Genomic DNA, 27,429 nt, shown 5'->3' on the forward strand with positions numbered 1-27,429 from the left:
ACATCAATTTTCTCATGAAATTTTCAGCATTTAACAAAATTAACCTTTTTTCCCCGAAACATGTAATTTGCAACACTATTTAATTTGTTTCCACAATAAAGAACCAAAGCTGTTTTGAATAATATTTAAAGATGCCACCAAAAAAACAAAACATCAAAATAAAACATGAGCAAATTACTATTTATATCGGTATATAATAATCATTCAGTTATCTTCTGCACACCTGCATTGAATTCATACTCCAGTCCCAGAAATAAATAATTTCTCAACTTCTCCATAATGTTTCATAAAAATCAATCTTTCTTTAATACACAGTCACAAATATTCAACAATATCTGATAATTTAAAACTGAACTACATCATTTTGCTTCCCCAAAAGATTGGTGTGACAGCATCACAATAAAATTTAAAATATCTTAGGCTTGATGTGGCAAGCAAAACATTGGTTAAGGCTACTTAATTAACAAGTGCCCAAAAAGCAAAATTCCAGCAGAAAAAAAAGGCAAAGAACCAAAGGCAAAATGAAATGATTACATGAATTAGAGGGTCACACATACCCCCCCGCACACAACCCCAATTTTTCATTAAATCAATATTTTTCCCCTAAGTCTCTCTCAATTTTTTTGACTTGAGATTGGGTCCCATTTTGGACACCATTGTCTTTATGGATTGAATGATAAAAAGAGCACCTCACGTGGACTCTGAACCAAAGCTACTGTCCAACCACAATAATATAAAAAAATAAAAAATAAAATAATTGAAAATAACTAATTTATATAACTCAAGAAAACTATTTTATCCTATATATAATTATGGAGAAAAATTGTTGATTAAAGGTGTAAGATCATTATTGATTATTCGTTAATTAAATAGAAGAAGTTTTGGGATTTGAGTTGGCAAGAAAGAAAAAGATAAAAAGAGAAAAGGGTATATATTATATTATAATCACTTTAAATACCATAATTATCACCAAAACGAAAAAGAGGAGAATGAATAAATGGATTGAAAAAAAATTAAGAATGATCACAAAATCTCGTTATTCTTCTTTCTGGTGCATTTCAATAAAGGGTTTTTTGTCAAAAAGACAATAAAAAAAGAGCCCCAACAAAAGCGTGTATTTTCTTTTTCCCCTTTGCAATTTATTTTTCTTTTTTATTTTGCTTTTTAAAGCTCACACCCCATATAATTCCCACTCATTATCTTTGTTGCTTAAAGCTTGTCCTCATCTCTTCTCCCTCTCTCTCTCCCTCCATTGTTGAAGAGGAATTGCTTCACAATATAGAATCAAGCATTTTCATTCTAATTTCTTCTTATGTCACACACACTCATTAAATTCAATTAAGCTCTACTTGTATTCATTTTTCAAGAAGTGGGATTATAGTTAAAAAAAATTCATGTTTTGTTACTATACCTAAATGTGATCATGGAAGGAGGTGATGACCATTTCCACCTCCACCACGACCACGACCACCACCACGGCCGCCTCAATTTCCCGTTCCAATTACTCGAAAAGAAAGAAGACGAATCGACTAGCTCCCCCTACCCCTCCCTCGCCATCTCGGCCTCGGCCCCCTCAAACCCTAATTACAACTACTCGGCATCCGCCTCCGCCTCTGCCTCTTCGCTCCAAATCATCACGACCCCCGAGGCGTCCAAGAAGCCTCCACCTAAGCGGACGTCCACGAAGGACCGGCACACGAAGGTGGACGGCCGCGGCCGTCGCATCCGGATGCCGGCCCTCTGCGCAGCTAGGGTTTTCCAGCTGACGCGGGAGCTCGGCCACAAATCGGACGGAGAGACCATCGAGTGGCTCCTACAGCAGGCCGAGCCGTCCGTGATCGCGGCCACAGGGACCGGCACCATCCCGGCCAACTTCACCTCGCTAAACATCTCCCTCCGCAGCTCCGGCTCCAGCATGTCGGTGCCGTCCCAGCTCCGGTCCACCTACTTCAACCCTAGCTACGCCATGCCGGCGTCGTCGCCGCTCCACCACCACCGCCGCGGAAGCTACTTCCCCGGCGATCCCTCCCCCTCCGCCGCGATTCTCAATTTTCCGGCGGCCGGCGGCGGCCTGAACCCTAGCTTTTTTCCGCCGGCGAAGCAGGAAGCGCGGGAAAATTCGATCGATTTGGGGGAAATGGAAGACGGCGGCGGAATTGGGCGGAAGCGGCGGGCGGAGCAGGAGCAGGAGCTGGGGAATTACCTGCTGCAGTCGAGCAACGCCTCCGCCATGGCGGCGGCGGCGGCGAGCCACGCCGCCGTGCCGGCGAATTTCTGGATGGTGGCGAATTCGAGCAACGTGGCCGGAGTGGATCCGATTTGGACGTTTCCGAGCGTCAACAGCAGCAGCGCCGCCGCCTTGTATCGAGGCGGCGCTTCGAGCGGCTTGCATTTCATGAACTTTCCGGGGCCAATCGCGCTGCTACCGAGCCAGCAATTGGGCGGAGGAGAGGCGCAATTGGGTACGCTGGGCGGATTGAGTCATTATCGGGGCGGAGGGATGTCGGATTCTCAGGCGAGTGGGTCCCACGGCGGCGGCGGAGACGAAAACAGCCACCAATCGTGAGGTGGAGATATGTAAAACACATACACGTGAGGTTTGAGTAATTTATTTTGTCTTTCAAAATTATTCATGAGTTTGTTTTTTTTTTTCAATTTAATTTTTTGCTTTTTGAAGTGGTGTGAGTGATGATGAAAATAGAGGAATTCTAGGGTTTTGGGAAGGCCATGTTTTTAACAATTGGGATTATTGAGCTGATTTTTTTTTTGTGAAGTAGTAATGATCACAATTCGATTTTAATCACTATATATAAGGTTAATTTGATGATGGAGTATTTAATTGCACTAGCTAGAGATGTACATAATTGTATGGTTTGATTATTTCATGTTACGCTTACATAGAAACAAATAATATTTCTAATTTATTAGTCTCCCACATTTCACTTGATCGATTGTGGGAAGTGGAAAATTGAGTTCTTGAATAAATAAACTTCTAAGTGACCACCTATAAGTGGTGAAGAATTTGAGCTCACTAGTGATCCCCAAATATACCTAGGCCAAATGGGAAAAAAAGCATTCTTCTTTAATAATACTACTAGCTAGATACATGGAATTACTTTTAGTTTCTTGTATCAATTGAAGTAGTCTTGCATCACCACAATAACTGGCCAAATGCATATTCAATCCGTAATTTTGAATTGGGCGGGATGCATGTAAGATTTGACGGTGTGTCACGTTTGTCAAATTTCACTAGATAATTATTTATAAGGTCGGGTTAAAAATTGGTAAAACCCGTTCATGTTTACGAATTTAGCAGCAAATATTGAAGTTTATAGGAGAAACCGGAAAAATGTCATAAGCTCGTGATATTAATGGCTATATATTTGTCATATTTTATATACTAGGCAAATATAACGATCAATACTAGGGGAAATGAAAGTTTCCCATATAATTAGTAAATATAGTAAATTTTCTAATATTTCCCACATTGCATAGTCTTGAGTTTATTTTTAGTAGTACACTTTAATTGCTAATAGTGTGCTAGGGGAAATGAAAGTTTGACATTACAACACATATTGCATAGCATGGGAAACCAATCTCTATGTGATGAAATCTTAGTGTCCTTATATATTTTACAAAACAATTTTTACTGAAGTGTATGATTAAATGAAATTTCCTTTTTTCATTTCAAATTGTTGGAGAAGGATGGGCCATAGTAATTAGGCTTCGTGGGACCCCATACCTTATCTTCTGCTTCCAGGTGTTGGCTCAGGTAGCGGGCCCACAGGCTGGATATTTTGCCATAGTAAAATAGAGTATCTTCTTTTATAGTAAAATATTAGTATTATAAATATTATTTGAGTAAATTGTCATACGAATAGTGAAATTTAATAAATTTTTGGTCCGTTCCCAACCTACAAAAATTAGTTGGAAAAAGTTATGAAGTTTGAATTTGTTCATAAAAAAAAAATCTGATTGTATTAGTACAATATTATTGATATATTTTAATTAACTGATGTTGTTTTCTTTGTTAAAATTTGTTTTTGTTTGACTTACTGACGTCCATATATAATTTCACAACTTTATATATGATATAATGTCACCACTTTTTTGCTGATGGATAATTGAGAACTTCAAACTTCATACTAATTTTTTTGATTGATTACTAAAATTGCGAGTAATTGACCAAACTCCATAGTTTTTCTAACAATTCTTTCTTAATAATAATAGTAATACTAATAATAATAATTAATAAAATAATAATAGAAGAAGAAGAAGAAGGAGGAAAGAAAGAAAGAAAGTGTAGGTTTTAGATATGTCTACTGGGCATGCATGTTTGAATAATAAAATAAACTTGATTTTGTAGTGAGAGTTTGTCGAAGAATTTCTTTAATTATATAGTAGTAGAATGACTAGATAACTTATAGGAGTAGTTTGTAGTAGAATATTGTACAATTACATAGTAGTAGTAGTAGTAGTAGAATTCTCTCTAGGTCATTGGGCTTGCATATGGATTCACTACTACTTAACCTCAGGTTTGGATTTGACGAGGTTAGAACAAACTTGTCACACCATTATAAGGTTTGACAACTTTAATGACAGAAGATAATGGAGTTTTTTTATCCTAACAAACTGTCAATGGAATCGCCGATCTCGACCCCAAAGCCGCCATATGCATTGTATAATGACAATATAATTACATATTTTCTTCGGTTTGCAAGATTGTATTTGGAATTAAATTTGTAGTGTGTTTGGTTAATGAGATTCAACCCCACAGTTCAATCCTAGATAAATAATCATGAGATAATTAGTCATAGCTAATCTCCTATGACTAAAATAATCTCACAACTCAATCCTAGATTATATGTTGGTATTATTTAATCTTGGAAACCGAACACTAGTAATTACTTTGTTTGTACAAAGTAATAACCGTCCATTTCAAGAGTGGGGCATGCACTAGAATGAGATAAGACTCAAACATGCAAAAGAAAAGTCATATATGGACCACCATATATAGTTACTCAAACTAGCTTCACGTACGTTTTCATTGAAACATGTCACACCCTTCGACCTATCTATTTCTACTTGTCCTAAAACTAACTATATTCCAAGACTAAAGTGCTTACATTTGCTGGCATCTCCAAACCTCTCTGTTTGGGAAATAAATATGGTCGGCTTTGAAATATTCATGACTCGTGTACTTTCATCAGAGTAATTGAAATTAACCATAGCGTTTTTTTTAGTTACAAAACCCGAATTGTATTTAAATAATATGTTTTATTCCAATTGGATGTTTTTTTGATCGGTTTAAAAATCTGATCTCAAATATGAATGTTCATCCCTGCAAACAAGACTAGAAAGACTTACATAGTGAATACATGGCAGTATGTGATGTGTCTAGAGTATTTATGCAGATTATAACAATAACATAGGAGTTATGTATACTTATTTTATAAGGACTATTTTCTTCTCTTTTCAATAGCCATCTTCAACATATTTATTCTTTTTTTAGCATAATTCCATAAAGTATGAACCTAATATATTGACATAAAAAGAAGTCCTCCCCTATTTTGTTTTTTTCCAAATAGGAAATGAAAATAAATCCATTACCAAGTGGTGCAACATCCAAGAAAAGAAGTTGGTTATTTTCATGCAAGTTGGCTTTGGGATCCATTAAACACCATCTATTTCAACAGCCTTTTCATTGTTCAATGTTTAATTGGGATTGATGTTTGATGTCACAACATCATAATACTTTGGCATACAATTTGTCATATGATCGTACCAAAATGTCACATGGGGTTGGGACCAATTTTTGTACAACCAATTTTGGTCCCATTTCTAGAGATCTTGTAACCTCAAAATTAGTATTTTATCTGTTTTTTTGTCTTCTTTTAGGAAACTAAACCCTAATTAACTAGTCCACGTCGAAGATTTTTGGGGCCAAATTGTTGTGTCTTAAGTTGCTAACACGTACAATTTTTTTGTTGCTAAATTTGGCTTCTTAAATTTAAGCCCACTAATCATACTTCTTCATCTTAATGATTATTTAGTAGTTGGAGTTTATTGATTGTCTTCTATGTTTGGTCCACATATGATTGCTTTGTGGCTCGATCTTGATTATTCATTTAATGGTTTTGTTTAGTTTATAAATTGTGTAACTAATAATGTTACATATATATGCATACATATAACATGTCGAATTATGAACTTAATACATTTGTATAAGAGTATTTGTTTTTAAGAAGAAATTGTTTGAATATTTGTATATTTATGGTTTAAGAATAATAAAGGGTACCAATGTTGTTTTAATTATTTGGCATGAACTATGCTTTGTCATGTCTACATTAATTGATTGTTAATTATTGAATACACCATTCAATATATACTCCGTATGTTGCAAATCAATACTAATAGGTGATGTTCGGTTTCCAAGATAAAATAATACCGAAATACAATCTAGGATTGAGTTGTGAGATTATTTTAATCATACGGGGTTAGCTATGACTAATTATCTCATGATTATTCATCTAGAATTGAGTTGTGGGGTTGAATCTCATGAACTAAACACACTACAAATTTAATTTCGGATACAATCTTGCAAACCGAACACCCTCATAGTGTAAATGTACAATACCATTCTTGATCCGCCATCCATTAGGAATGATGGTTTGTCGCACCGTGTTTTCCTTTCGATGTCAACAACGTCCTTCGCTTTATCCGATCCGACTAGTTTTGTTATATAATTATCCAACTTTCTGAAAAACGATTGAAAAGTGTAATACCGGTGAGACCATCTCAACAAACCGAGTTTAATATAACGGTAATGAGAGATGAAGAAGATATTTTAGTTAATCAGTTTGTAGACATGTATTTTTCTTATGTGGGCATTCTCCCGAACACATGGTGAACTTATGATCTTTGTCCTTTTCATCTCATAGTTTTCTATACTACTTATGAATTTTCTATTTGGATAAAATTGAAAAACAACTCATCAACGTAATGTGAAAAAGAAGAGATAACAATAATAATATTAAATTAATTAATACTGTATGAAATAAATAATGAACATGTGGCAAGTATTGTAGAAAGTGCAAGTATTCAATGCCAATCTAAGTCACAAGAAACTTTGTTTGTTTTTACATATATATGATAATTGATACATGTGGGACATTTATTGATTTATTTATTGCTAAATATCACCTTATACCTAATTCAAGTTTCTTTTCGATAATGATATATATCAAATAAATTATTGATCTAAGATTAGTATATGTTATTTTTTGTAATAAAGAAGATCAATAGGATTATTATGTAATTTTGAGTTTATACATTTTAATTTAAAATTTATTTAAATTATTAAACTTTAATCTTGTATTGATTATTGTTATGTTAGCAAAATAGATGATCCATTTAGGCCCAAACCCATCTAGCATAAATAGCCCACTAATGTCGACCCTTAAAACTATGAGTAGCCCAATTCAACTTCAACCTTAATTATTATGCGGTGGACAATAATGTCCAAACTCTTAAAAAATAGTATACAATTGTAGTTACTTACTAATTTGTAATCCCTCCGTCCCATTAAATATGCAACATTTGTTTTTCGGCACATGATTTTAAGTAGTGTTGTTTTATGAGTTAGTGAAGAGAGGTTAAAGTAAGAGAGAAGAAAAAATAGAGATAGTAGTGCTTCCATTTTTGGAAACGTTTCATTTTTAATGGGACGAATGGAATATAAACTTTTAGTTAAATTTTATTCTAAACTGTCTATGGAAATTTAATTGAATTATGATTTTTTTTTTATATTTTTCAAAATTTAAATGTGAAATTATGAAAATTTTGTAATTATTCCATCGTACTGAATTTGTTTAGTTTTGTTCTATACACTTCTAGTTTTCTATGCTCAAAACAACCTCGTTTAGTCGTCACATTAATACAGTCACTATTTATTAATATCACCAAATTTTAAATAACCCAAAAAATTAACATGGGACTATTTTAGTTTTTGAAATTTCCATTTGTCATCATATTACTATTCAATATTTATTAATAAATTACTATTATCTCTTAAATTAACAAAAAAATATTGTTAGAATCATTTAAAAAAAATAAAAATGTTTGGTTTTTAAGCTCTTAATAACTTTTAATTGAAAAAAGATTAAAAAAAAGGAAAAGAAGGTAAAAGCCCACGCAAATTTGGTGAAGCTTCTGAACTGATTTCAGCTGCAGAAATCGTCCAATTCACGCATGAAATTCCAAACAACTATTGATTACTGTGCAAAATCTTCAATGTGTTGATGATTAACAGTTCAATATATGCAAATTGTGATGGCTAGAGGGATAATCAAGCACTGGTGGCGTCGGTCACTGAAGATCGCTGCAGTCTGGTTAATCTGCGCTCTCACATTCTTCTGTTTGTTTCAGATGGCTCTACGCAACTCGTCAGCTCGCTCTAGTCGGATCACACAGTCAAGTATGTATAATTTCTCATTTTGCTAACTTTTGTGAGCGATTGTGTTTTCGAAGTTTGTTGATTGAAGCCAGAATCTCGCTGCAGTTTACAATTGATTGGAATTTGCAATTAAGCACTGTGAAATTAGGTTTTGCAATTAAGCGCCGTGAAATTAGCTATGTTTCTGCATTCTAGGTTTTGTATCCCCTAATTAGAAATGACTATTATTAATGAAATGTTTGGTTTGTGAAGTTAAATTTAATTCATTTACTGGATTTCGGTTAGGGTTCTAGAGCAGTTAATGATGATGCTTCGTTGTTCACTGCCTATGGTTAAATTTCTTCAATTTGGCGTCCTGGTTCTTCTGCACTTGATACGAAGAATTTGTGTGTATAAAGATTATGTAACTAGCATTTTGGCGTGCAGCGGGTAATGCTATTGCGAATGCTGAGCAACGATCGATACTATATACACAATTGGCGAAAGAGCTGGATGAGAAAGGAGCAGTTTTTCTCAAACAAGGACAGACTTCTCAGTCATTATCCCTATCCGATCTTTTTACTATAAAGGATGGAACACTGACCCCTGTTCTTAAGGTAATAGTACTACGAGAATGGATCGAATTTTCCAAGCAAGTCCAATGGTGCTTTTTCTCACTGGATGGTTATTGTTTACAATAATGTAGGTTGCGGAACCTCCAGTCCGAGCAAATGTATTGCATTTAAGTACTGAGTTTTCCATTCCAATCTCGTGAGTTATCATACTTATAATTACGTATTCTGAGGGATTGTTATCTGTAGAGTATAGAGATGTACTTATGCAGCTTGAAATAGATTTATTCGAAGTTTAATAGGTGTTAAACGATTTGTGAGAACTGAAGCGGAATCGGTCTTTCCGACTGGATTGACTATGGGATCCAATATTTGTTAAAATCAGATTTTCAGATATAAGAAACCTCATAATGTATTTGTGTGCATCAGAATTTTAGTTGAGGGAGATCTATTCTTATGTTTTCCGTTGAGTACATAATCTCTTACTAATCCTACATTTTATCTTATTATTCCCACATCCTAAAACTACTATTGAATTGTGAGTTCTAAGTTAACACAACTGAATGCTTGGAAGATTGGGGTACATGTTGAATTGTTGCTGAAAAATTAATGTGCGGCCATGTAACAAGCTTTCTCTCTCTTCCCGAATTCATAAAACTGATAACTTTCCTGTTTTCAGATGTTTGAAATACATAAAATCAATCAGAGTTTAGATTGTGCTATATGTTTTGGGTTTATAAATGCTATATTTGCTTGCTATTGATGCAGGGAGGCCGTAAAGAACATACTTTTGCCATACTTTGGAGAAGGTAAGATGTTATTTTATAGCTTATAGGTGCATCTAAAAACATATTGCATGTGCAATTCTGTATATTTTGAAGATATTGATCAGATTTTTGCTTAGCAATCTGGTTTCAGAACTCGAGTATGTATCACTTTAGCATGTTCCACGCCTCACATCACATAACTCCTGTCCCTGCCTCAGAAAAGGAGGTACTGATATTTTTGGTCCTAATCCATAGATTTTGTTCTTTTATTCTCTTGTTTTATTTCATTGCTTGCTCTAAACATCTCGATTCTCAGATAGAAGCTGAAGCTCTTGCCGTAAAAGAAGTTTCGAAGTCGATCTGCCCAATGCATATTGTCCTAGATAAGGTTGTTTTGACCTCGACTGGTGTATTACTAGGTTGTTGGCAGGTATGCTTTTTCATGTTTTCTTCCATGACCATTTCCAGTTTAAGATGAACTCCATATACAACAAATTTTGCTCCTTTTCTTTTATTTATATATGGGTGCGTAAAAGAAATACCAAAATAAAGAAAAAGAGGGTGAGAAAGAGTTAAAGGAATTTTGAGGGGTTTGCAACTATGGCATATTTGATCTTGGAGGTTTAATACGGTGGCATTGGTGCTATTATTTGTTTTCTATGCGAGCCCTCTTAATAAAGCATGTGCCAGCTATGCCTAGTTTGCAGCCAATGGGCTTGTAGTTTTGGTGGAAAATATATATTAACTGCTTGTCTCATTTTCTTAGTAATGGTGATAACTCATACTTATTCTGCTCAGGTGGTCTCTGGTACAGATCCTGTAACCGTTCGTGCTAAACTAAGATCAGCTCTTCCCCGCGCTCCACAAAAGCAGCTCGTAAGAACCAACTTCACATATCTTCCAGTTTTATCTTTCCTACTAATCATGTTAATGTAGGAAGGGTGAATTGCCATGATAGGAACAGTTCTATTTTGAATTGTCGTTGGATGTGGATTTTCAGGATTGACAATATTTTTGATACTGTTTATATGCTTGGGACAGTATAACGAGGCAATGCTTCATACTTCATTTGCACGACTTCTCGCCCCCCCTAAAAAGTTGTCTGAGGTACGACGTGCTGTTATCACTGTCTAATGCATGATGTTTTGATTCCTTATCTTTCCATTGTTTGCACCACTGCTAAATTAACTTTGACTGTAGATCTCACTAAGAAAACGAAAAATGTTGTGTAATACAAATCCTCATTATTCTGTCGAATCTTACAGGAGGAAAAGAAAATGTCAGATCTCCAAGTTTTCCATGAGCTTGTAAGCAGACTAAACCGCAAGATTGCTGGACTGAAGGTTAGTCGAAAGCTCCAATCACGATGACATTTTATGTGAAATTTTATGCTCACAACATAGCATCACAAAAACGTCGTGCACAGGAGTATGTGTGAGATGTATCGCGTATGCTATGTAGTAGCACGTTAAATATCATATGAAATTGCGATTATCTTTGTTTTGATTATCGCAGGCCACAGTTTCGGAACTCTGGTATGTTGAAGAGTTCGATTTGCTTGCACTCGCCTTGAATGGAAACATGAAGATTCACGATTTCAGTTTTGGTTGTTCAGAAGCCTAATGTAGTTTTGTTTATCTTCGGGATTTCTTCACATATTTAAGAGAGAGTAACGTAGAAAAGTATATGTATTAAGTAAAATATATACCAACTATACTCTTTACATTTTATAAAAAACAAAAATATATGCATGAAACTATGAAAATTACTTACCAAACTAAACTAATTAAGGATATTTTATTATACTATAGTAGTACTACTACTATTACATTTTATTGCTTTTATGTCTAGCTTTTACTTTTTTTTCTTGACAGTTATGCCCTTGTCAGGATTGTTGGTATGAGCCATGGGGGTACGGTTGAATATAAGAAATACTAATTGTTTTTTACTAAAAGTTTATGATGTAAACCAATGATATGCTTATTTGGATTAGCAAGATTAGTAGTATAAAAGAGAAAATAATAAAAAATGTCGTGCGAGTGCACACTAATGTGTATTGCAATCCCTTGTATACAAGTATAAATCAACAAAGGTTCCTTTCAATATATTTGTTGTCAAGCTTGACTTTTTGATTTTAATCTACGTTTTAGATATTATTATATATGTGTGGAAGTTGACACCATAGGATATGTTAATCAATAATTGGCTTATTTCCCTTGAAAAATTAAAACATAGAAAAGTAGGAGATAGTATTTGAGAAATTGATAGTATTTGAGAAATTGACTATGTAAAAACGGCATGCTTCATTCCGCCGTGTGTTGTTTATCTCGGAAGGCCGTACCACGTTCTACATAGCCAAGTAGCCAACCATATTATAATAATATAATGAGTAAAATAAGTATTCGAGTGTTGTTATATGTCCATAATGTGGACATCCATATAAGGGTATATTAGTCATTATATATGTTATGTACTTATGTTAATTGTACAATTTGGTAAAGACAAATTAGATTATGTGGCTTCATTTTTTTTTTTACATTCGTGTGTTTAAATCTTTTACATTATTATATAATAATGAAAACATAGGTCTACTTCAAATAACATTGCACTATCTTAAATTATTATCTGATGATTTCATGCTCAAGTCCAATGTCCTATTCGTTTGCCTATAGTTTTTTTTATATATAAATAACTAGTATACTCCACATACTTATAAAGGTTAAATTGTTGAAAAATCATGCAATTTGGTCAAATTCGATTGTCCTACAATTTTAGAAATCAATCACAAAAACCACAAAATTTGAATTTCTACCATGACGACTTCTCTTTGTGAAATCATATACTATGATTTATGATGGCTGAGAAACCATATTGCACGGGCATGGTTGTTGAGTTAAAATATGTTTATACATAATAAACGAAATTTTTTGGTTGAAAAATATCACATGCAATCAATTTTTTTTTGCCATTGGATGGATGATGACGAACGAATTCAATTTTTATGATTTTTTCAACTGATTTTGAAATTACGGGACAAACCATTATATGACTAGTTCTTAGTTTATGTGTGCCCATGCTAAACTTCTATGTATGTTCCAATTTTATGATATCTTTAAATAGACAATTAAGGTGTAGCCAAACTTCATGACTTTTTGATAATTTGCAATTATAAAAACGAGTAAATTAATCAATTAATTTGCAATTATTAAAACAAATAAGCCAATTGATGCAAGAAAGATGAGTTGAGATGAATGGATAGAGCATTGAAAGCATGTGGAATAACTGTTGCCGGAACGTGCTTGCCACACACTACACGACAACACACACTGCCACCGTGGCCTCCATCTTCAATTGATGACTCCTTTTCCCAGTGCTCGCCACACGCTCTCTCTCTCTCTCTCTAAACCAACCACACCTCCAAATTGCTGCAACAAGCAAGAATCCTCTCATTTTCCCCATCTTTGACTTCCCCACAAGTTCTATTTATGTGGGTGAGCTCTTGTTTCATTACTCTCTTGCAAATCAACCTCGGTTTCTCTCTCTTTCGTGAAAAGTTTTGATCTTTGGTAGTAATTGATATGTAAACAGTGGCTTTGAATTCTTGTTGAATTGCTATTCTCAAATTTTATTTATGCATTGAATTTGTTGTTCTATGAAATGGAGATTGAGAATTTTTATTCTTGTTGGAAGATTTTGATGAATTTGGCCTTTTAAAGATGTGATCTTGCCCTCTTGTGTTTCACTTTGGTAATGATATGTAAACAGTGGCTTTGTATTCTTGTTGAATTGCTATTCTCAAACTTTTATTTATGCATTGAATTTGTTGTTCTATGATTTGGAGATTGAGGTTTTTTATTCTTGTTAGAAGATTTTGATGATTTTGGCCTTTTAAAGATGTGATCTTGCCCTCTTGTGTTTCACTTTGGGAATGATATGTAAACAGTGGCTTTGGGTTCTTGTTGAATAGCTATTTTCAAAAGAAAAAATTCCCATGGAGAAAATAGGAATATGTGTTGAATTTGTGTGTCTTGCTATACTCAATGAGATTGAGATTAGGAATTTGTCTTCTTGTTATAAGATTCTGATGAATTTAACCTTTTTAGCTTCCAAATCTCTCTTTTAGTTATGGAATCTCTATGGATAATAAGGGTCTTTTTTGGTGAATTTGGCCTTTTAGCTCCCAATTATGCTTTTGTTTCTCTCTTATGTGACAAAAGCTGTGATCTTGCCATCTTGTGTTTCACTTTGGTTATGATATGTAAGCAGTGGCTTTGGATTCAATTCTTGTTGAATAACTATTTTAAAACAAAAAAATCCCATGGAGAAAATAGGATTATGTTGAAATTGTGTCTTTTGCTATGCTATATGAGATTGAGATTAGGAATTTTTCTTCTTGTTAGAGGATTGTAATGAATTTAACCCTTTTAGCTTCTAACTATGCTTCTGTTTCTCTTTTAGTTGTGGAATCTGCTTCTAACTATACTTTATCCTTTACCCAATTCCCTCTTTGATTGAGCTTTTCATAAGCTAAGAAAAATTGTTATTCCGTTTAAATCTTGATATGTGGTAGACAATACGAAACTTCGATTCTTTATTGATTGCTTTATTCAAACAGTAGACTACTTTGTTGAGTCTCTGACTGTTTGTTTGGTTTATCATAATTTGTGGCAGGAACTTAGATGCAACCCCATATTGCCCCTATAGTTAAGTTTAAAATGGCACTGGAGACGTCAACGAGTGGGTAAGTTCTATGTATGATCGGTTTTTTGTTTGACTATTAAAGGCTCCAGTAAGCTCTATACATAGATCATGTGGTTCTTCTGTATTTCAACTTACAAGGATAAAAAATAAAGCTGTCACTTTCTTCTTTTTATCGTTTCTCGTTTAGTCAAATGCATTTGATTATGAGTAAAGGCATCTTATGGTAGATCGAGTGGCTAGGTGAATTAGCATTCTTTAATCGTGCTGTGGGATTTTGTTGTTTCATCTGATCAATGAAACTCACTTCTCCAGTGACATTTCTAGCAAGAACAATGGAAAGATTCATAAAAGAATTCACAAATCCGAGAGGGAGAAGATGAAACGCGAGAATTTGAACGAGCTGTTTCTTGCTCTAGCAAATTCTTTAGGTAAGGTTTGAAGTTTCCTACCTCTAGCTTCAACGCCAGATTCCTCAATGAGTAACAACTGATGATTTCTTGGTGAACGTATTCTCGCAGAAGTATCTGATCAGAACAACGGCAAGGCTTCCATGTTGGTTGCAGCCACGCGAACAGTGAAAGACATGCTGGATCAGATTGAACGACTCAGAAAAGAGAACGCCACCTTGTTGTCCGAATCCAAATATGTAACTCATCTTAACTCGTTTTTTTCGTTTTCTAGCGACTTGCTTCTGGCCTAATTACATGATAACTAACTGTCTATCGCATATATTGAAGGTTAATGTTGAGACGAGTGAGTTAAAGGATGAAAACACTGCTTTGGAGGCCGAGATTGGTAAGCTTCGGACAGAGATTGAGTCAAAGACCAAGTTGCAGCTCGATCTAAACATAGCCCCTCCTGAATGTCATAACCAAGATCAGGCGAATCACAATCATGATAGTCCTCTCGTCTTTCCCGTCGTGCAACATGGACCACGAGGGCAAATCGTAAGTCCTTCACATTTCACCACATTATGCTCGAACATCCAAGATCCCCCGGAGGTCGGTATTGAACAACTAGCTACCAAGCATGTTTCTCTAGTGAGCAAACCACATGCTCGGTATCTCACTCCAGCCGACAGATGGCCGTCTCAAGTTCTAGATAAACAGACCGAGTTAGGAAGAGCAGTTCCTCGAAGTTATAGAAACACCAAATGATAATGAGGAGTTAGTACTTACTTTATGTATATTTCGGTTTCTGATTAGTAGAGCTGTCTTCGCAAATTTTAGGCTATCCCGACGCAACCATGGCATGTAGAACAGGGGATTAGAAAGTCGTATATGTTTCTCCATTCTCTCATTCTGTTTCGAGATTGATATGATGAATCGAATTATATCTTTGTCAATGATGCCTCTGAAAGCACTCTCTTATTCGTCACGTTCTAATTTTTTTCGAATGTTTTCTTGTAAACGCATCCTATTTTCTTTGATTCTTCGAGAAGAAACGAAGAACGATGTAGAAGAGGACTCTGTAAAGAACAGCCCATCCGAGAATAGCATAAACCTTATGCCACTTGAGATTGTGTCGATTCCTATGCCGAGTGATTCAAGGATGCTGTTCCCAGGTACGTTTCCGAAGGTCTTGTTTTTCTGATACTCATTCATTAGCAGCCCTTCGTACGGATAAGTCATTGTAGAGACGTAATACATCCACTTCCAGTAACGCGGCATTGCGTTGCTGCTCAGGAAGTATCCACAGAAGAGGAAGAAGAGCGCGGTGAATGCAATCACAGCTGCGTAGCCGAGGATGTAGTTTGGCACTGCTGAGCTGACGAAGAACACGAAGGAGTTGGTGGAGATCAGCGATACGTAGAGTACGAGGAGGAAGTATCCGAACGATCCATCAAGTTTCAGCGGGAGCCACACGATCGATGCATACAGGGCTGCCTGCAGGGCCAGGAAAGGGAGGTACGTGATGAGGCCGGCGTGATGAGGCCGGCGACGGTGTAGGAAGACGCGCGGTAGGCGTTGTGGGATGTCTCACGGATGAAGACAAAGTGCTCCTGGATGAAGGCTGGGACAGCGTCGTTGGAGGATAAGAAGAAGAGGCAGACGATGAAGATGAAGAAGCTGACGCAGTCGGTGATGCCCTGAGCGTTGTTAGGACGAAAAGGCGGGACACGAAGAGCTCGGCGTCCTCATGATGGTTATGAAGTTGCGGCGCATCAGTATCCATGTCTCGGGGAGGAATGAATTGGCGAACTTTGGGTTAAGTTTCCGGTATGATTCCATGGTGATGTTACTGTCGGTCATGTAATCGTCTTCACATCCTCCATGGTCTGGCCGCTGGTTATCATGCGGGTGTTGTTTTCGTAGATGCCGGAAAATCGGGAGACAACGGTCTATTGAGAGCTTGAGCGAGCTTAGCCTCGTTGGAGAGAGGCAAGTATGCACATGCGAAAGCTCTTAAGCTTGGCTTTCAGTGTGATATTTTTATTGACACCGCGCTCCTAGACATGTATGCGAAATCTGGAGAAATCAAGAGCTCTGTGAAGATCTTTAATTGGATGCAGAACAAGAACGATGTCGTCTTGACAGCTATGATCCAAGGGCTTGCTGAGAATGGATTTTCTGAGGAGTCACTTCAACGCTTCGATGAAATGGGAAACACCTCATCTATTGCACCAAATGAGCTCATATTTTTGTCAGTGTTGTTTGCTTGCTCTCATTGTGCTCTTGTCGAAAAAGGGCTTGCTTACTTCGACTCGATGGCGAGGATTTACGTCATCAGGCTGAATCAGAGGCACTACACATGCGTGGTGGACATGCCATGTGAACCTGAGGCGAACGCGCGGTCTGCTCTGCTCAGCGGCTGCAGAACCTACGGGGATGAGGAGTTGGGGTCAAGGGCGTCTGTGAAGCTCGCAGAACATGCGGAGGCGAAGCCTGGGGCGTATGTCCTATGCCTCGGGAGGGCGATGGGTCGATGCGATGAAGACGAGAGACGTGATGAGCCGGAAGGGGATCAAGAAGAGTGGGGGCTGCAGTTGGATGGAGCTGAGAAACAGAGTGCATCTGTTTTAGTCACAAGATGAAACTCATGATCAATGGAGAGAAATGGAATTGATTTTGCAGCTGTTGAATACTGAAAGAGAATCATATTTTTGAATATCCCTTTTTGTGATATACATATATCTTGAGGTGAATTAAGCTAGTATTGTTTGTAAATCAAGAAATTGCAGAGTTTTGAGTGAAAATTGTGAATTTGAACATCCTTTTGTAGTAAAGAAAATGGAATTTTGGAGTTGAGAGCTATATATTCTAGTACATTATTAAGAGTTGTTATTCTTGGATAAGGCATACCAATTTGTTTTGAAATGTCATTTTTAGGGTAAGCAAAACGGTGCACTTTATATGGCCAGACCCGAGGCATGGCCGAGGGAATGGCTGTGGATGGGCCGCCTGCGTGGACTGCCAGTCCAAGCCACACGACGAAGCCCAATCCGGTAATTTGTGACTCGACTAATGTGGATATTTGAGGTCTAATTTGAAAAACTGATATTTCATCCGTCCCGCCATAAGTAATTGATTTCCGTCGGAGACAGAATTTAAGAAAAATGATACTATTTAGTTAAGTGAGGATTATAAAGTGAGAGATGAAAAAGTAGGAAAGTTAAAGAGAAAATAAGTAATAAAGATAGAATAGAGTAAGAGAGAAAATATGTTGTTTTTTGCGAAAAAAGTAAATAAATCACTTGTGGGTGTGGGATGGAGGGAGTATGACAGATGAATATATTGATATTTATAAATGTTAGGTGAATAAGACTCATTTAGGGCTCCACAGTTAGGTATATCGCAATAGCCATCATTGACTTTGAAGTTCCCTGTATAAACTCTTTAACTTAGTTTTCTCAGACCCATTTTCTGGCATTATCATTTTCATTCTGTGTGTGCATTCGTAGAGAGAGTTGTTAATCATGGCTGCTTATGGAGCTCTGGTTTCTCTTATGCATATCATAGATACCCTCAAGAAACATCCTTCTCCTCCCATTTCTATCGACGAAAAACAAGTTCAATCCCTCACTCAAAACATTACCTTCTTGCAGGAGTTTCTTGATGGCTATATTTCCCCTTTTGCTGATAGCCACGAAGCTGATCCATTGGAGCGTCGCATTGCTGATGCAGTTTACGCGGCTGAGGATGTTATCGAATCCCATATTGTGGATCAAATTCACAGTGGATCCACAATCGTTGCAGATCATGACTTCTATCACAATCTACAGAAAGTGATTGAAGAAATGGATCTGATCAACAAAGTGGTGAAGAGCATTGCAGTTGAAGCTCAGACCAAGCAGAAGCCCGTTGCTGCCTTGTCGACGCCTTCTCCCACTGTGAAAAAAAGAGTGATCGTAGGCTCTGACGAAGTGTTTCTTGAAGTTTTGGATAAGCTCACCGGAGATCAACCCAAACGCCAAATCATCCCCATCACCGGGATGGGTGGCATTGGTAAGACCACTCTTGCAATGAATCTATTTGAGAACGCACTTGTTAAGGAGCGTTTTGATATTCGTGCTTGGACTACAATTTCTCAAACTTATAATGTTAGAGAAACACTTAGAGAAGTTCTTTTTCGAGCAAGTGGAGGAGATTCAAGTAGTGATCTGAGTGAGAATAAGTTGGGAGAAAAATTACACAAGTTTCTGTTTGGTAGGAGATATCTCGTAATAATGGATGATATGTGGAGCATAGAGGCATGGGAGAAGATGAAAAATTTCTTTCCTGATAACCAAAATAGGAGTCGAATAATCGTAACAACTAGGCTGTCTGACTTGAGTTCTCAATTGAACGAATCATGTATAATTGGCATGAAATTTCTAGACAAGGCTAGTAGTTGGGATTTATTTTGTAAGACCGTGTTCGGGAAAGAAAGTTGTCCAATTGAGTTGGAGAAGATTGGAAAGAATGTTGTAGGAAATTGTAAATGACTTCCTTTATCAATTGCTACGATAGGAGGTCTTTTGGCAAAATCTGAGCGTACAAAAGAATGTTGGGAGCGTATAGAGCAAAATATAAATTCAATTGTTATTAACAGTAACGACGGATTTTGCTTGAAAATATTGAGGATGAGTTATATCTTACTGCCGAACTATTTAAAGCCATGCTTTTTGTATATGGGTATTTTTGACGAAGATGACCGTATCTGTGTGTCAATGCTTGAGAAGTTATGGGTTTCTGAAGGATTTTTAAAACCAAGGAGTGGAAAATGTTTGGAAACACTTGCACGAGAGTATTTTAAGGAATTGGTTGATCGAAATCTCGTTTTAGTTGATGAATTGGGATCTACTGGAAACGTTAAGTTTTGTAAAATTCATGATTTGTTGAGAGATTTGTGTTTAAAAGAAGTTGAAAGGGAAAGATTTTACCAATTCATAAGAGATGGTCCTCCGGCCAGTATTAGCGAACGTCGAGCCGTTCTTAAAACGGGAGGGTTGTTAGGATCTTGGTCACATGCTCGTTCCATAATATGTGATTACGACAAAGCAACACATGAGGATGGCAAGGTTCTACCGTCTCAGGATCTTCGATTGTTGAGGACATTCAAAGCATGTGATTCTGATAGTTATTTCCTAGAAAATGTGTTGGAATTGGTGAACTCATGGTACCTTGCTATCAATGTTTATGCTGATTCCAAATTCTCTAGTTCAATTGATCTACTTTGGAATCTACAGACATTGATTATTTATTCATATTTTGTGGACTCTCTTCATGTACCAAATGAAATATGGAAATTGCATCAACTTCGGCATCTTGAATTTCCGGGGAACGAATTGATTCTCCCAAATCCTCCTAGTGACGATAGTGACATTGTCATTATGGAGAATCTACAAACACTAAGAGGTGTTAAGGATTTGTTATTGAATGAGGAGGTGGTTAAAAGAATTCCCAATGTGAAGAAATTGTATTTAACATACACTTCGGATCAAATGGAGGGAGAAAACTGTCTAAGCTATCTTCAATGCTTCAGTAAATTGGAAAGCTTATGCTGCCGCACCTTTGATCGCTGTGGTGACTTTTTGCTGAGGATTAATTTCCCTAACTCTATCAAGAAGTTGGATGTTGTTGGCAATTATGGCAGTGGGTTTAGCACAAAGTTGGAAGAAATATTGCCTAAAATCGGTTCGTTACCTCTTCTTGTGAAGCTCGTATTAAGAAATGGTGTCTTCGCAACAGGCAAGTGGGAAACAATTGAAGGCCAGTTCCAGAACCTCAAGTTTCTAAAGTTGAGGAATTGTGAAGGTCTAGTAAATTGGATTGTGTCAGACAGCTCCCACTTTCCACTTCTCGAGAAGCTTAGTCTCGATTGTTTATCTGAACTCGAGGAAATCCCATCTGAAGTTGGAGAAATAGCAACGCTGAAATCGACTTCATTGTATGGTTGCAGTGAAGCAGCTGTGGCATCAGCGAAAAAGATTGTAGAAGAACGTGAGGATCTATATGGAGAGCAATTAGACCTTCGTTTTTAAGGTTAGAAGATGCCGAAAACCGTCAAGACCGTGTATTAGAGTTGTAATTTTTAAGAGCAAGCATTGGGTTTCTTACTTATGCTCTACTGTAAGAGCATGCATTGTGATTCCATGTAATTTGTTTTCAATCTTTTTTCATTTTATAAATATTGGATTTGCATATGAGCTCTTATTTCTGTCAGTGTTGTTGCTTGCTCGAAAAAGGGCTTGCTTACTTCGACTCGATGGAGAAAATACACAACATCAGGCCGAATCAGAGGCACTACACGTGCGTGGTGAGCATGCTCTCTCGAGCAGGGCGTCTCCGTGGGGCGGAGGAGTTCTTAGCGAGTATGCAGTGTGAACCCGAGGCAAACGCTTGGTCTGCTTTGCTCAGTGGCTGCAGAACCTTGGGGACGAGGAGTTGGGCTCGAGGGCGTGTGAGAAGCCAGGGGAGTATGTTCTGCTGTCGAATCGGGAGGGCAATGGGTCAATGCAATGAAGACGAGAGACATGATGAGCCGGAAAGGGATCAAGAAGAGTGGGGGTTGCAGTTGGATGGAGCTGAGAAACAGAGTCCATCTGTTTTATTCACACGATGAAACTCACAGGGTGAAAGTCATGAGAAATGGAGAGAGATGAATTTGTAAAATGCATTTGATTAGCAAAAAGAGCGTTTCTCGTTCTTCGTTTCATCTGATCATTAAAGCTCACTTCTCCAGTGACATTTCTAGCAAGAACAATGGAAAGATTCCTAAAAGAATTCACAAATCTGAGAGGGAGAAGAGGAAACGCGAGAATTTGTAAGGTTTGAAGTTTTCTACCTCTAACTTCAAAAGCAGATTCCTCAATGAGTAACGACTGATGATTTTTTGGGCGAACGTATTCTCTCAGAACTATCTGATCAGAACAACGGCAAGACTTCCATGTTGGTTGCAGCCACGCGAACAGTGAAAGACATGCTCGATCAGATTGAACGTCTCCGTAAAGACAACGCCACCTTATTGTCCGAATCCAAATATGTAATTCATCTTAACTCATTTTTTTTCTCGTTTTCTAACGACTTGCTTTTGGCCTAATTGTATATCGCATATATTGAAGGTTAATGTTGAGACGACCGAGCTAAAGGATGAAAACACTGCTTTGATGGGTGAGATTGGTAAACTTCGGACAGATATCGAATCAAAGACCAAGTTGCAGCTCGATCTAAACATGGCCCCTCCTGAATGTCAAAACGAAGATCGTGCATCCCACAATCGTGATAGTCCTTTTGTCTTTCCTGTCGTGCATCATGGACCACGAGGGCAAATCGTAACTCCTTCACATCTTGCCACATTCTGCTCGAATCCTCCAGAGCTCGGTATTAATTGAACATCTTGCAGCCAAGCATAGTTCTCTAGTGAGCAAACCACATGCCAGATATCTCACTCCAGCCGACAGATGGCCGTCTCAAGATCTAGAAAAGCAGCCCGAGTTAGGAAGAGCAGTTCCTCGAAGTTATAGAAACACCAAATGATAATGAGGAGTTAGTACTTACTTTATGTATATTTCGGTTTCTGATTAGTAAGCTGTCTTCGCAAATTTTAGACTATCCCGATGCAACCATGGCACGTAGAACAGGGGATTAGAAAGTCGTATATGTTTCTCCATTCTCTCATTCTGTTTCGAGATTGATATGATGAATCGAATTATATCTTTGTCAATGATGCCTCTGAAAGCACTCTCTTATTCGTCACGTTCTAATTTTTTTCGAATGTTTTCTTGTAAACGCATCCTATTTTCTTTGATTCTTGGAGAAGAAACGAAGAACGATGTAGAAGAGGACTCTGTAAAGAACAGCCCATCCGAGAATAGCATAAACCTTATGCCACTTGAGATTGTGTTCGATTCCTATGCCGAGTGATTCAAGGATGCTGTTCCCAGGTACGTTTCCGAAGGTTTTGTCTTTCTGATACTCATTCATTAGCAGCCCTTCGTATGGATAAGTCATTGTAGAGACGTAGTACATCCACCTCCAGTAACGCGGCATTGCGTTGCTGCTGAGGAAGTAGCCACAGAAGAGGAAGAAGAGCGCGGTGAATGCAATCACAGCTGCGTAGCCGAGGATGTAGTTTGGCACTACTGAGCTGACGAAGAACACGAAGGAGTTGGTGGAGATTAGCGATACGTAGAGTACAAGGAGGAAGTAGCCGAACGCTCCATCGAGTTTTAACGGGAGCCACACGATCGATGCATACAGGGCCGCCTGCAGGGCAAGGAAAGGGAGGTACGTGATGAGGCCAGCGACAGTGTAGGAAGACGCGCGATAGGCGTTGTGGGATGTCTCGCGGATGAAGACGAAGCGCTCCTGGATGAATGCTGGGACAGCGTCGTTGGAGGAGAAGAAGAAGAGGCAGACGGTGAAGATGAAGAAGCTGACGCGGTCGGTGATGCCCTGAGGGTTGTCTTTGGGGTGCCAGAACATGGTTGCCATCATGAATCCCATAATGGTGAGGACGAAAAGGCGGGACACGAAGAGCTCGGGCGTTCTTATGATGGTGAGGAAGTTGCGGCGCATCAGTATCCATGTCTCGGGGAGGAAGGAATTGGCGAACTTTGAGTTATGTTTCCGGTATGATTCCATGGTGATGGTACTGTGGGTCATGTAGTCGTCTTTGTTGAGAGTGTGGTCGCTGCTGTGAGGAGTCGGCGTCCCTTGTAGCATCTCGCTCGAGTAGGCGCAGTATCCCTGAGTCGGGCTGCAGGTATAGAATGAGAGGTATGTATATAAACACGTGTTTTAATGTACCATTCATAAAGTAACAAAGAGAATGGGAAAATGTAGTTTTTGAACTAGTTTAATTTTAAGGGACCATCCAAAATGGTAAAAATAACCTATTTTTATGCGACATTCAAGATTATAGCTTTACCTTTTTTCTAAAGCTTGAGACCCGTCTGCTGCCGTCTTGTGGCTGCCCGGGAGTTCCGTTGAAGCCGGCATCTCTTCATAGGCCACCAGCTGCGGCGGCCTAACTCCGGTGAGTGCGAATTCAGCCAACACCTCGACACCTATATCCGACCTATCATACTCTTGCACCACATCGATGAAATACTCCATGGGGTTCTCGCCCTTGGAGACCTTGCGCCCGATCCGGCCTAGGTGGGCAACGATGCCCTTAGGAGCACCCTGGTACACGAGCTGCCCTCGAGCCAGGATGATGACGTGCTCCAGCAGCAGCTGTATCCGAGACGAGGGCTGGTGGATTGTGAGCACCACAGTGCTCCCGGATCGCGCTATGTCGTGAACCTTCTCCATCACACTGTGAGCACTGGTGGAGTCCAAACCCGAAGTGGGCTCGTCCAAGAACAAGAGAGAAGGTCTGTGGATGATGTCCACTCCGATCGTCACCCTCCGGCGCTCCCCACCCGAGACGCCCCTCCTCCCTTCGTCGCCTATGTAAGTATTCCTCGACGACTGCTTACTTAACACAAGAACTCAATAGTTAGTCTCTAAACTATGTGATTTCAAGAATTTGGATCTTCACGTGACATACCGATAAACCGAGCTTCTCGATCAGCTGCTCAACGCACAGCCTTTTGTCGGCCGCGGACATCGATCCGAGCCTGAAATCAGCAGCGAACATCAGTGTCTCGTAAACAGTGAGCATAGGAAACAGCCTATCATCCTGCATTATGTATGCTGAAATCCTCTTGATCAGGTTCGGGTTAACATCGGCACCGTCTAGTGACACGCGTCCCATGAGGCTCCCGGCCGCGATCCGGCCGGCCAGACCGTCCAAAAATGTCGACTTTCCAGCTCCGCTCGGGCCCATGACTGCGGTGATGCAGCCTTTTGCTGCATAGCCAGTTATATTATGCAGCAAGTCAACTTCTTGCTTCATCCAATTTCCATTGGAATTTTTCACCTTCTTGATCACAGTGTATGTGAGGTTGGAAAACTCGAGCCCCCCGGCGAAGTTCACGGCCTTCACAATGTCGAACATTGTGTCTGGACGTCGGTCGACGGCGTCTTTCATCCTCCCTAGATTTTGGATTAAAATGTTATCAAGATTGTAGAATCTTGGGATTTTATATACAAGCTACATTAGGCATTGTGCAATCCGATTTTTTTGGAAATGTTTTATATGGAATTGAAAAATGATATTTCTTGTTTGGTTTTCATCAGTTTTGCCTGAGATTTTTGTTTTGTTTTGGTAAAAATAGGGGTAGTTACTATCCACAGCTTTGTCTAGAAATGGTGTTTGTGTTAATATATACTAGTTTTTAATTAGAGTTAAATTAGGTTGGTGGGAATCATAGGATTAATCGAAAAGGTGGTGTATTATGTTAAAACAGGGATGTTAATTAATACTAATGTGTAATATCATCAACTATGTCACTTTTGGGTGTTTCCTATTAACTTCAAAGTTGACAAAAAAATCTATGAAATTTGGGATAGTAGACAATTTCTCATAAAATAATTTCCCTCGAATTAGATCTAATGTGGCACATCGAAATGTATACATGGATTTAGCTGACTGTTTCACCTAACAACGTCACTTAGAGGTACTCTAAGCGACGTCATTTCATGATGTGCCACATCAGATCTAACTCGGGGAAAATCAATTTTGTGGGAAATTGGCTACTGTCGCCAAGTTTATGGGTTTCTTCGCCAACTTTAAAGTTCACCGGAAAACCTATTAATAATTGATTGAGTTAATTGCCTTTAGATACGTAAACTTTCAACATTTTCTAGTTTTTTCGAACTTCATTTTTTGACTCAGAAAGGAACTTGATAGTCTAAATAGAAAGACAAAAATGCATAGTAACAACACAATCAAATATCCCTTCAAAATCAATGGATGGAAAATAAAATCAAACAACACAAGCAAAAGCAAACTCATAACAATCAAGAAAAAGCAGGTCGAAACGCAGTCTCCGGTCACCCCTGGCCGACTCCATTCACTGCCAGCGAGGGTAGAATTGCCGTAGCCTCACCACCAATCACGACCTCGCCACCATCTCTCCGGCAAGTAGTCGCAAATTTCACCCTATCGGCCAAAGAAACAACGCACCATTCAACAAAGAAACAACTTCACATGACAGGAAGCAAAGGCAAGTTTGTCAATTTCTTACATGAACTTATCTTTGAGCTGTCTAATGCTGTTTGCCTGCACTTCACCAACAACATCATCTCCTACGAAAACCGGCGCCCTAAACTCCAGCGTTTGCTTCACGTAAATCGCCCCTGGCTAAGCAAGGATGCAATGATCATCAATCACATATACTTGGAATCAATTCTAAAACAAAATGTGCAATTGAAGAAGAAGAAACGCTTACGAAATGGGAAGCGATGATCCTCGGAAACAGGGAAGCAACGAGCAATCCCGGGATAGGAGTGTCTTTGTATCCGGCTTTCGTGGCGCATTCCAAATCAAAGTGGAGTGGATTATGATCGTGTGTTAGCTTCGAGTAATCCTCGACTTCGGCTATGGAAAATATTCTGGATTGCTTCAAAATGTCACCGGGTTTAAGCACGTTTGATGCTGATGAAGAGTAATGCTTCAGAGAGGAAACAGAGTTCAAGAACAATCGCTGCATCGCTGTAACAGTTTTAGGGATTCTCTTGGGTTTTTTATCGAACAGGTGGAGTGCAGTTATTACTAGATTATGTTGCGATGGTATAGCGATTTCATGGAAGAGTTGTGAGTGGAGTGGGATATAGTGATAAGCTGTCCAAGAACTATTTTTTTATTGCAAGCTTCAATTTCGAGGATATTAAGACGATTATCTAAAACCGCCTGAGAGTAAATGCCTCTTTGTCAAATGAGACTGATTTTAGAAATTGTTTAACTTTCTGAATAAAATAGATCCAACTAGACATAAGTATGATAGATTATACTAACAACTTTGAAAATTAAACCAAGATACATGAATAAATTTACTAAATTGTCCTTTATTTTTCTCACTTTCAATTTGTGCATATATATTAATGAGACTAATTTAATCACACAAAATTTAACATTTTATTTTATGTTTGCACCAAATATAAATTAAAGATAGCTTAAATTTCAACACGCATGAACAATGATATATATCATGATCATTATTATTCTATCTAGTCATGACATGTATAGTCTACCAAACAAGCCCTATATACTACCATCGTCCTAAAAAAATTAGTCCACTTTTACTATTTTGATCTATCTTCCTAAATTAGTTCAGTTCTATTTCTCTCTTGCTTTTATTAATTTTGCAGTTAAACTCGTATCCTTTAAAAATTTTATATATTTATGAAACAAAAGGATTATAAAATAAAATTTATTAATTAAATTCTAATATATCATAGACGCCCAATTTATAATTGCAAGGAAAAGTTAGTTCTTCTCTACCATCTACAATTGGAATACTACATTTAATTTTTAATCATAAGATTCTCATCCTACAATTATGTTCTTAATCCACCACTATAAACATTAACCCACAATATATTTTTCTTAATATACTAATTTATCATTTTTTACCACGTGATCC

At 37.9% G+C, this 27,429-nt stretch overlaps 7 protein-coding genes and 2 pseudogenes across 16 annotated transcripts; 7 read left to right on the plus strand and 2 right to left on the minus strand.

Moving 5' to 3' along the window:
* Positions 1 to 1,213: 1,213 nt before the first annotated feature.
* Positions 1,214 to 2,822, plus strand: LOC125212243 (transcription factor TCP14-like). Its single transcript, XM_048112351.2, has one exon. The coding sequence runs from the start codon at positions 1,424 to 1,426 to the stop codon at positions 2,564 to 2,566; it is 1,143 nt and encodes a 380-aa protein (XP_047968308.1). The 5' UTR covers positions 1,214 to 1,423; the 3' UTR covers positions 2,567 to 2,822.
* A 5,349-nt stretch (positions 2,823 to 8,171) lies between these two features.
* On the plus strand, positions 8,172 to 11,576 carry LOC125215183 (uncharacterized). The gene is made up of 10 exons (XM_048116523.2): positions 8,172 to 8,476; positions 8,882 to 9,051; positions 9,141 to 9,205; positions 9,775 to 9,815; positions 9,911 to 9,999; positions 10,090 to 10,203; positions 10,572 to 10,649; positions 10,815 to 10,880; positions 11,039 to 11,116; positions 11,289 to 11,576. The coding sequence occupies exons 1-10, from the start codon at positions 8,320 to 8,322 to the stop codon at positions 11,394 to 11,396; spliced, it is 966 nt and encodes a 321-aa protein (XP_047972480.1). The 5' UTR covers positions 8,172 to 8,319; the 3' UTR covers positions 11,397 to 11,576.
* A 1,442-nt stretch (positions 11,577 to 13,018) lies between these two features.
* LOC125210927 (transcription factor bHLH47-like) lies at positions 13,019 to 15,819 on the plus strand. Of its 6 annotated transcripts, none has more exons than XM_048110567.2 (5): positions 13,019 to 13,260; positions 14,445 to 14,514; positions 14,799 to 14,902; positions 14,993 to 15,120; positions 15,212 to 15,819. In XM_048110567.2, exons 2-5 carry the CDS (start codon positions 14,453 to 14,455, stop codon positions 15,629 to 15,631), a joined length of 714 nt encoding a protein of 237 aa, XP_047966524.1. In that variant the 5' UTR covers positions 13,019 to 13,260; positions 14,445 to 14,452; the 3' UTR covers positions 15,632 to 15,819. The 6 variants fall into 6 exon arrangements, with proteins under 6 accessions (XP_047966524.1, XP_047966523.1, XP_047966522.1 ...); XM_048110566.2 differs by having other exon boundaries at positions 13,020 to 13,264; XM_048110565.2 differs by having other exon boundaries at positions 13,021 to 13,260; positions 14,787 to 14,902.
* A 78-nt stretch (positions 15,820 to 15,897) lies between these two features.
* LOC125209982 (pentatricopeptide repeat-containing protein At2g03880, mitochondrial-like) lies at positions 15,898 to 17,758 on the plus strand. The gene is made up of 2 exons (XM_089068357.1): positions 15,898 to 16,038; positions 16,160 to 17,758. The coding sequence occupies exon 2, from the start codon at positions 16,930 to 16,932 to the stop codon at positions 17,506 to 17,508; it is 579 nt and encodes a 192-aa protein (XP_088924483.1). The 5' UTR covers positions 15,898 to 16,038; positions 16,160 to 16,929; the 3' UTR covers positions 17,509 to 17,758.
* Positions 17,759 to 18,390: 632 nt separating this feature from the next.
* Positions 18,391 to 20,180, plus strand: LOC148930774 (putative late blight resistance protein homolog R1A-3). The gene has a single exon (XM_089068355.1). It carries the CDS (start codon positions 18,391 to 18,393, stop codon positions 19,396 to 19,398), a length of 1,008 nt encoding a protein of 335 aa, XP_088924481.1. The 3' UTR covers positions 19,399 to 20,180.
* LOC148930775 (putative late blight resistance protein homolog R1B-16) lies at positions 19,537 to 21,572 on the plus strand. 3 transcript variants are annotated; one of them, XR_016137092.1, is made up of 2 exons: positions 19,537 to 21,050; positions 21,142 to 21,572. XR_016137092.1 is itself a non-coding variant. In XM_089068352.1 (2 exons), the coding sequence occupies exon 1, from the start codon at positions 19,537 to 19,539 to the stop codon at positions 20,935 to 20,937; it is 1,401 nt and encodes a 466-aa protein (XP_088924478.1). In that variant the 3' UTR covers position 20,938; positions 21,120 to 21,572. The 3 variants fall into 3 exon arrangements, 2 of the variants coding, with proteins under 2 accessions (XP_088924478.1, XP_088924479.1); XM_089068352.1 differs by having other exon boundaries at positions 19,537 to 20,938; positions 21,120 to 21,572; XM_089068353.1 differs by having other exon boundaries at positions 19,537 to 20,938.
* An 86-nt stretch (positions 21,573 to 21,658) lies between these two features.
* LOC125210926 (uncharacterized) lies at positions 21,659 to 22,637 on the plus strand (annotated as a pseudogene). Its single transcript, XR_016137093.1, has 3 exons — positions 21,659 to 21,754; positions 21,811 to 21,938; positions 22,018 to 22,637. The product of XR_016137093.1 is annotated as an uncharacterized LOC125210926 (transcript).
* Positions 22,638 to 22,690: 53 nt separating this feature from the next.
* LOC125210928 (ABC transporter G family member STR2-like) lies at positions 22,691 to 24,932 on the minus strand (annotated as a pseudogene).
* Positions 24,933 to 25,691: 759 nt separating this feature from the next.
* Positions 25,692 to 26,754, minus strand: LOC125216401 (hydroxyacyl-thioester dehydratase type-like protein). 2 transcript variants are annotated; one of them, XM_048118102.2, is made up of 3 exons: positions 26,236 to 26,754; positions 26,032 to 26,147; positions 25,692 to 25,946 (listed from the first exon to the last, which is right to left on the minus strand). In XM_048118102.2, exons 1-3 carry the CDS (start codon positions 26,494 to 26,496, stop codon positions 25,838 to 25,840), a joined length of 486 nt encoding a protein of 161 aa, XP_047974059.1. In that variant the 5' UTR covers positions 26,497 to 26,754; the 3' UTR covers positions 25,692 to 25,837. The 2 variants fall into 2 exon arrangements, with proteins under 2 accessions (XP_047974059.1, XP_088923700.1); XM_089067574.1 differs by having other exon boundaries at positions 26,032 to 26,143; positions 26,236 to 26,466.
* Between the last annotated feature and the right edge of the window lie 675 nt (positions 26,755 to 27,429).

The sequence above is a fragment of the Salvia hispanica genome, chromosome 3 (genome assembly GCF_029641045.1).
Source record: "Salvia hispanica isolate PSC_SH4W2 chromosome 3, Shi_PSC_v1, whole genome shotgun sequence".
NCBI lineage: Eukaryota > Viridiplantae > Streptophyta > Magnoliopsida > Lamiales > Lamiaceae > Salvia > Salvia hispanica.